The sequence below is a fragment of the Austrofundulus limnaeus genome, unplaced genomic scaffold, assembly GCF_001266775.1.
Source record: "Austrofundulus limnaeus strain Quisiro unplaced genomic scaffold, Austrofundulus_limnaeus-1.0 Scaffold106, whole genome shotgun sequence".
Lineage (NCBI taxonomy): Eukaryota > Metazoa > Chordata > Actinopteri > Cyprinodontiformes > Rivulidae > Austrofundulus > Austrofundulus limnaeus.
Genome location: NW_013952508.1, coordinates 592,301 through 601,280, shown reverse-complemented (window position 1 = coordinate 601,280; position 8,980 = coordinate 592,301). Strand labels below are relative to the sequence as shown.

The 8,980-nt window shown below is 42.2% G+C and overlaps 1 protein-coding gene across 4 annotated transcripts in view; it reads left to right on the top strand.

Moving 5' to 3' along the window:
• LOC106521287 (protein zyg-11 homolog) overlaps positions 1-8,980 on the top strand; it is a 23,779-nt gene that overhangs the window by 5,641 nt on the left and 9,158 nt on the right. For all 4 annotated transcript variants that reach the window (XM_014013805.1, XM_014013804.1, XM_014013806.1 and 1 more), the window contains exons 2-4: positions 2,884-3,049; positions 3,356-4,155; positions 4,315-4,455. In XM_014013805.1, the coding sequence (XP_013869259.1) occupies positions 2,884-3,049; positions 3,356-4,155; positions 4,315-4,455 (1,107 nt within the window). The remainder of the gene's footprint in view (positions 1-2,883; positions 3,050-3,355; positions 4,156-4,314; positions 4,456-8,980) is intronic.

The window sequence follows — 8,980 nt, the reverse complement described above, 5'->3', positions numbered from 1 at the left end:
TCTCCTAAATCACTCGTACGCACAACTTAAGAACAAATCTGTGCGTACGAACGGTTCTTGCATGAGGACCAATGAATCTGCTGATCAAACTTAGTTTCCTTCTCACTGACGATGCAAGTGCCTGTTAGCTGACTGACGTGCATTTTATGTGCCTCAGCTGTCTGTGCACCTCACAAGTGTGCGGTCACTGATGTGCGTTAACATGTGCAGTACATGTGACAGAAATCACAGGCCCCAGATGTTTCTGTAGCTCGACTGGCGTACACCTGAGCAGATCGGACATGATTTGGAAATAGACACACCTGCCTGTATGAGGTCTCATAGTTGAAAGAGCATGTCAGAAAACTAACCAAGCAAGACCTCAGAGACAGGACTGTACCAAAGCACAGGAATGAAAGGTACAGAACCATTTAAAGTCACAGTGAGTACAGTGAGCTACATCAGCTCTAGATGGAAGAAGCCTGGAACCACCTGAGGCACGTTGGACAAAAGTAGGATCAGGAATTAACCCAGGATTTTCATGCTATCCTGGAATAATTAATACTCAGTTCGTCTGCAAAAGAGGAGGAACATGTGAAAATAACCTGGTCCCGATCTGGTTAGAAGTGAAGCTTTTTTGAACGTGTTATTGTTTGTGAGCAGCACTCTGATCAGAAATCTGTGTTTCATAAAAACATTCAATGTTCTTATAACATATCTGTCTCATTCTTTTTACTTTGTGTTAAAATATCACAGAACAAATGTGTTAATATTGTGTTATAAGGATTGGCAGTGAAAAAAAATTAAAAATAAATTCAAATTTATTTCACGTCTCAGAGCCTGTGGGATAAATGTCAAGTTCATCCCTGTTCTCCTCCTCGTCCCCCACTAGACTGTATGGTGCGGTGTGAGGGTCGAAATGAAGACTATCGTGCAACCGGCACAAAGGAAATTGGAATTTTAAACAAAGCCATACACCAGTTGAATTATGCTGCGTTCACACCGAACGCGATTTCAGCTTCAAAATCGCATCCAACGCTTCAAGTTGGTCGCTTGTGCACTTTGAGGTCAGACGCAAGACAGCTTTTGAAGCGCTGCACAAGAGCCTCCCCGCCCCTCCCTCCTCTGTCGGGCTCTGTTTAATGTCGGACGAGGAAGTGGCTTTGCTTTATTTACAGAGAGCAAGAGCATGTCACGTTCATCAGATAATTAATTCATAATTAATTCACCAGATAATTCAGGGACATTCTGAGTTTCATCACCCAGGAGCTGCGRGAGAGGCTCACAGCTCGCTTTCAGGACTATTTTTGTCCCGAGTCCAGTCTGATGAGCCGCTGCCACACATTGGTGCGGATATCTCTGTCAGGACAGCGACTGCAGGCACTCGATTTCAGCTAAAGAGCTCCTCTCCGCGTCGAGCTGCAAAAGTTCAGATTTTCTAACTTCAGCGATTTGTGCCTCAGCACGTCGAACGCTCAGATCGTTCAAATCGTTCAAATCGTTCAAATCGCGCTGCTCTAATCACGCTTGAGGCACCGCAGCACTTCCCGACGCTGATTGAAGCGCCTCCACCATAGACTTTGTATGCAAACCTGCTGCTCCTGATGCTGAAATCGTGGTTGGTGTGAACGCACCGTTACTGTGTGAATGCTGATTCAGCATTAACACTACTGCCTTCCAAGGGCGTAACTTTGGGTCTACCATTCATGTGTGTGTGTGTGTGTGGGGGGGGGGGGCTATGCTCTCTGCCTATTGATTTATTTATTTAATCATTTACTTTTGTAAAACAATTCAGGATATTTGGGGGTTAAATTACATTGAAACGTTTTTACTGTGATTTAATTAACCTGCTTGTTTTCTTTCTTGTCTTTCTCAACATCAGTTTGACAATTCAGAAAAGTCTTACGTTTTTCCTTCCATTTTTACCAACAGTAACAACTAGCAGAAACTAGTAAAAATTACAATACAAGTCAACAAATGCATCCAAATGCGACAAGAGCAGACTGAAACCCTGCATGTTATTTTCAGCAGTTCTGCTTAAACAAACATATATGACAAAGTTACCTAAAGACAGCTGTGAACGGAACCAGTTCATTTCAATTGTGTTTGAGCAAATGATGTCATTTTATTGGGGGGTTATATTGACTGGATCAAAATATTGTGGGGGTCATAACCCTCCAAACCCCACTGCAAATTACGCCTATGCTGCCTTCCAGTCTGCTGAATGACACTTTATGCTATTTTAGCCGTTCACCCAAATGTTCATCTCATTCAGGAGATGGGTGCCATGGCTTTTGATAATATTTTTACTTACTGAAATATAATTTTTTATTTATAAATATATTTTTCAATAATATATTTAGATCCTTTCAATTCCTCCACAAACACTGTTCTCTTGGCTCTGTTTTTGTATGCTACTTTTAGCTTTTAGCTTCCTTTATCTCCATTTAGCGAGCTTCTTGCGAATTTTGACTTTTAGCTAGCATTCTGTTTCTTTTAACTTTAACAGCTCTGTTTTAGCTTTTTCAACTAATTCCAGCAAATTCAGTCAGCTCTCAGTGTTCACAATGGATTTTCACAAAGAAAAAAACTTTTTGGTACATCAGGCTCCAGGTTTGGGGGCACCTTAAGAAAGCTTTTCTGCTGCGCCTAGAAAAATACACTTTAACGTGTGTCACACATAAAGGAACCGATTTATCTGTTATATGCAGAAAAAGGAAAGAGTTTAACTCAAGCTCATCTCAGAGGAATAAAACGACGGCAGGCAGTACAACAGTATAAATATTCTTACACATTTAGAGCTTTAGATAACTGTGTATCTGTAACTTTTCTGTGATATGCTATGACTCATTTGATTCTGTAATGATGATGAAGAAGATGATGATGACGATGTGTGTGTTGCAGGATGTGGAGGGCCCCCAGGCTCTGTGTGACCTCTGCTTGGATCAGGTGTGCTTCAGTCTAGAAGCTTTGTGCAACAAACGAGGCGACGGCTCCATGAGTCTCATCTGGGCTCCAGTGTTCCCCCAGGAACTGACCGACCAACTGCTCCAAAACATGACAACTAAAGGTACGCCTGGAAAACTAAAAACATACGTCACTTTCAAACAAAAAATCAAATTAAAACCTCCTCAGTTTCAGGAAATGACTCAGTGAGAGCAATAGAGAAAATCATTTTAGCCCCTAACTGACAGAACCATTATTATTTTCACTCCTTACTATCTTTGTAATTAGATGATTTATGCTTTTTCTGCACTTGAAGTTACAGCTTGCCAGGCTGAACCTGTAGGAAAAGTTCCCTCCACAAACATGAGTGTGGTTTAACTGAGGCTTCTGTCTCCTACAATGTGTCTCTGTTCTCTTCTCTCTGCTATAGGGATCCTGAATGACACAACTGTTGGAATTTTCCGAAACTGTGAGAAGCTCCGCCTGCGCCGAGCCTCCATCCGCCGCTGCCCGGTGTCGGCAGAGGCCTTCCGCCTGGCCCTCTGCCCTCACCAGCTCCTGGAACTAGACGGCTCCTGGGTGTCGGGGGGGCTCAGCGGGGCTGACGTCATCTCGGGCCTGGCCGGCAGCTCCCAGTGCAGGGTCAGCCTGCAGGGCTTGTCCCTCAGCGGTTTGCACCTGGACTGGGGAGCTCTGGAAGCAGATGTTGGGGCTTGTGGGAGCCTCGGCTCCTTACAGAACCTCAGAATGCTCCGCGTTGACAACACAGACTTAACAGATGATATTCTTGAGGAAATCTGCTCCCTTCCACGCCTGGAAACCCTGGATATCTCCTGCAGTACCGTCTCAAACCTCAATGCTCTCATTAAGTGCAAAAATACCCTGAGATACTTCATCGCCCACAGATTGAAGCAGCTGGATATGTCACCTGCTAGTTTACTGTTTGTCTTTAGTCAGCTGAACGTACTCAGACATTTGGACTTTTCAGAAGACCACTTTGCTGTTGATGACAGTGATGGGAGAGGTGCTGATGAGATGTTGCAGCAGCTCTTAGAGGGGGGTCCTCAGGTCCTCCCCTCGCTCGTTTCTTTAGACATATCGGGGAGGAAGAGGCTGACTGAAGCTGCACTCAGAGCTTTTGTGGAGTCCAGGAGGGGGTTGGCATTTATTGGCCTGCTCGCCACTGGACTCAGCTTCTGTCACGTCCTTTCATCGCGTAAAAATCTGAAAGTAAGTACCTGTTTCTGGCACCAAGCATGTGGTTTCATCAGGGGAAATCTGACTGTCGCAGTTTCTTCTTGACTCAAGGTTCCGTTTGTGTATCTTCTGAATATGCACTCTGTGTTCTCCGCCGCTTCGACTCTGCTGATCTGGGGTGTGTGTGCTCAGGTAACCGGAGAGGCTAACGAGGACCAGGTCCGTGAGGCGCTCAGAAAGTACAGAGAGCGGGAGTGTTTCGTCCGAGAGGCCCTGCTCCATCTCTACAGTCTAACCGCTGACACTGAAAAGCCACAGCCTGACACGCTGAAGGTGATGCTGCTTTCATTTCACACTCGACGCAGCTCGTCTCGCTTCACCTCAAGGCTTTTATTCAAGTTTTAAAATTTAGAACCGAGTCACCACACAGATCTTTACAGCTACTTTTCACAGACAAGAAGCAAGTTCCAACAAATTCTAATTTATGTTGACCTGCAGAAAAGAAAAGAATCTGACATGGTAAATGGACTCTGCTTACACAGCACCTTTCTATCCAACCAGAATACTCAAAGTGCTTTAAATCATCAGGGGCCTCATGTATAAAGGAGTGTGCAGATTTCACACTAAAATTTGACACACTGGCAAATTTAGAAACGTGCGCCGCACCAAAATATTCAGATGTATAAAACCATGCATACGCATGTTCCTGTGCAGCTTTCCTTTACACATCCCAATGAGCGTGGAACTGAGCGCATGTGAGACTCCTCCCCTGACACGCCTCCATTTAAATCTGTAAAATGGATGTAAATGTGTCCAGCGTGTGAGATTCTCCTCCGATTCCTCTCTGTGGGATCAGAAATGATTTTTAGATGCAGGAAAATTATACATTAAATGGAGAATGAGTGAGAAAACTGTCTAAATAAGTAATGGGTGTCTTTGTTTTATGTGGCGCATTCTCACGGGATAACCAAAGCCTGAGATTTTCCTGAAATTTACAGACATCTCCCGAACGTGATATTGAAGTCTGGTTAGTTGTTGTCTATTTAGTTGAACACGGCATTGAACGGACGTTAAAAAACAAACAATAGAAAAAAACAATAAACATCAAGTTATCCACTTTTTCCTCTTTCCTTTCCTCCTGCGTTACAGCAGGCGCTGTCATCTCCACAGACCCTCATCCCACCGCCACGAGCGGGTACGAGTGGTAGCCTACGGATTTTTTAGCAAAAAATATACATTTTTGAGGCTCATTAGACAGGTAAACGTCTAAAGGGGTTGACACATATGAACAGCTTCCCAGCTGGCGAGGGTGCACACGCGCCTGGTGCGAGTAGCTACCCAAAGCTCAGCTGCTGCGCTACGGCCACAACTCAACTCAGCATCAGCCTGAAGGTTACACACAGAAAATATAATTATTCTTACCGTACAGTGAGACACCATTTGCATCTGATGTTGCTCCCTCTCTTCAGGCTTTTTTGTTTTATTAATTTTTTTAATGCCCCACGTAATGTGTCGGGCTTTTCCGGCCCGCGGGACCCAAAAGGTTTTCAACTATGTGACAAAAATATAGAAACAGTTTACAGACTGGACTGAGGTTCTTTTGATCATTTTTAAACTGATATATTTTCTTGTCTGAGGTTAAATGATTTTCAGTCCCGGGGTTCAGTTTCATGATCGTTCGAGTTTAAAACAATAAAAACTCAAACTAAAATAAAAATCTAACACTGTGTTCAGATGCTCCTTACATCCAGAAAACACAACAGAGTCATATTTCTGTGGATTCAGGTCAGATTCATGACTTTGTGAGTTAAAACTGTCGACTGAAAAACTTTGCATGGCTGCCGCACGTTCTCACGGCAGGTGAAAAGTGTGCGTAAATATACGCACACTTTCACACAACGTTGGTTTTGATACATCCCAACGTGGGCGTAGAACCTGGCGCACGTAACGTTTTTGTGGGTACGCACCGTTTATACATGAGGCCCCTGGGGACCCTTGACTGGGGTGAAAAAAATTACCGAGACCCCCTCATGAACCCCATTTGAACCCCTAAATACCATGGGAATATTATTTTTTGTTTGGTTTATTATATTTAGTTTACTAATGCATTTACCATGTGCAGTTTTTAAAACAAAAAACAAATTGTAGTCCCCTGGGGGCTAATCACATTCATACACTGATGGGACACATCAGAGGCATTAGTGTGAAGTATCTTGCCCAAGGACACAACAAATGAGACAGATAGAATAGGGGATTAAACCGGCAACCTACCGGTTTCAGGACAACTCCACTAACCACTCTGCCACAGCCGCCCCACGATCACATCAAACTTAAAGGGATAATTAGTTTTTTAAGAGGTTTATATGGAAAATTTATAAACATTTAATATCTTCCCTGCAGATTGTTTTTTGAGTGACCTCAGTTTGGAGAGTGTTTAATTCTGACAGGACTGTTGAGCTAACAGCTAGTCTGCTGTCCAAAAACAACGTAATCTTCAAACGTTCAAAGCTTTTGAGACAAATGCTCACACATTTATCAGTTTTTTTATTTCAAATAATGACACCGGATTTTGTGGTTATTTGTAAACACAAATAGCAGCAGCAGCTGTAGCATTTCTGCTGCAACTGGAGAGTCACTTGGAACTTTTTTTTTTTTGCACAACAGAAATCTGTCGTTGAATCTCAAACTTTTGGTAGATGCTCTAAATTTTTGGGTTGAACTCGAAAAAGTTTTAAACTCAGAGAACATGAACAGCCGGGGCGGGGCCTGAGGATGAACTACTGTAAAATGTGTCCCTATTGGTTAATGAGGACTGAAGCAATTTCCTCTTGCACCTCTTCCACCTGCTTCGAATGGTGTCAATACTTTAAATTACTGTTATTGACGGTTATCAGTCTCATACAATGAGTCTAGTCCAGTGTTTCCCAAAGTTGGGGTCGGGACCCAAAGTGGGGTCCCAAAACATCAAGGTGGGGTCCTGAAAAGATTTTCTGAGTTTTTGCCATAGTTGTTACAAAGGAGTGAGGTTAGTATATTTAAAATGGATAAAAATATTGTTACTATGCCCATGTTTTGTTGACCTGATACAAATGTTTATCATCCAAAAACAGTTGGGGGCACAGGTCTCTGCTACTTTTTGTGGGTCAAAAGCTGAAAAGTTTGGGAACCACTGCACTTTGGTTCCCAAAGTTGGGCTTGGGACCCAATTATGTGTCATGAAGCACCTTGGATAATCTCCAGATATCAATTTAAAGGGTAATAAAATAATTGTTGATGTAATATTTTCCCTGTAATTATTACAAAAACACAAAATAAGTATAAATAAGTATTTATATTTGTGTACAAGCTGTTTAGATTGTCAAAAAGCCTGTGTTTTTAGGGTTATTAACGAAATCCGTGTACTCAGACCAGTAATATTTGGGGTCACAAGATTTTGCCATGGATATTTTGTGGGTCAGAAGATAAAAAGCTTGGGAACCACTGGTCTAGACTGTTCCTCCTCTAACTCTTAGTACAGTGGTTCCCAGACTTTTCAGCCTTTGACCCTCAAAATACCTGCAGCAGAGACCTGAGCCCCCACCTGTTGTTGGATCAGAAACATTGTTTTCACGTCAAAAAAATAAGAACATAGTAACAATATTCATTATGCTATTTTTGTCCATTTTAAGTACACTAATCTTACTCTTTTGTAACAACAAAGGCAAAAAAATGTTAGTTGTTAATTTCTAATATAATTAATTCAGAAAATCTTTTCAGGACCCCATCTTGATGTTTTGCGACCTGATTGTGGTCCCAAAATTTGGGAACCACTGTCCTAGTAGGTTGGAAGGCACTTATCAATCATTTCTATGCCTGATAATATGCATTTAGGTGCAGTGGTTTTGGCTCCTCCCCCAGGACTCAGAACTCAAGCAACTGGCCCGTCTCACTGTCCTTTGGCCGGGAAAAACATTCGATCTGTGACACGGAGATCCAGCTGGTGGAAAAAAAAAGATACTATCTGATTGGGTGAAAAGTGGATTAAAGGTGTTTATGCAAAATTAGTTGTTGAGGGCAAATGTACAGCAGTGAGAAGAGCTTCAGTTTTTCCTCTTAAACACACGAGCAGGGACTTGTTTAGAACCACAACATGTTAGAATCATCTCAGTCTTTACTCTGCAGAGGAGAATTCTGATTTTAACCTCGTCCAGATGCAGCATATAGTTGCATGGACTCTGAGGCGTCTGCAGTGGACCATCACATGAAGTGATGAGGTGATGAGTTGAAAAAAAAAGAAGTCAGACCAAAAAGGAAAAGAAGCATCTGGACTGTTGTCAGGAACAAATCCATAAAGCCCGGTTCTGTCATGGTTTGAGGTTGGATTAAGAATTAAAGCTCGGTCTGTGTGTGACGCAGCACAAACACGGAAAAAGCAGTTGAGGATTTACAGCAACATGCTGCCCTCAAAGCCACGGTTTGTTTGGACAAAAACATTAGTGTCTTTTCCATCAACATCACATAAAACATCTCAAAACCACGGCTAAGGAGGGAGAAGGTTCTGGAATGTCCTGACCCATTCCCAAAACCGAATCTGTGGAGAATTTAAGAATAGAAATCGTAATTTACGCACATGACAAATGGAGCGAAACATAAAGCACGTCATTGTTGCAAGGAGGAACGATACTGACACAACTAAAAAATAAAAGCAGAAATATATAAAAGGACCAATAAATAAATAAATACACTTAAAAGGCACTTATTAATTAAAAAGGGAGAACTTTACCTCATGTTTTATAATTCAACTGACCATCAGTTTTATTTTTCCTGCTTAGATCCAACAAATTATATATTTTAGAACATAATATATATGTATATATGT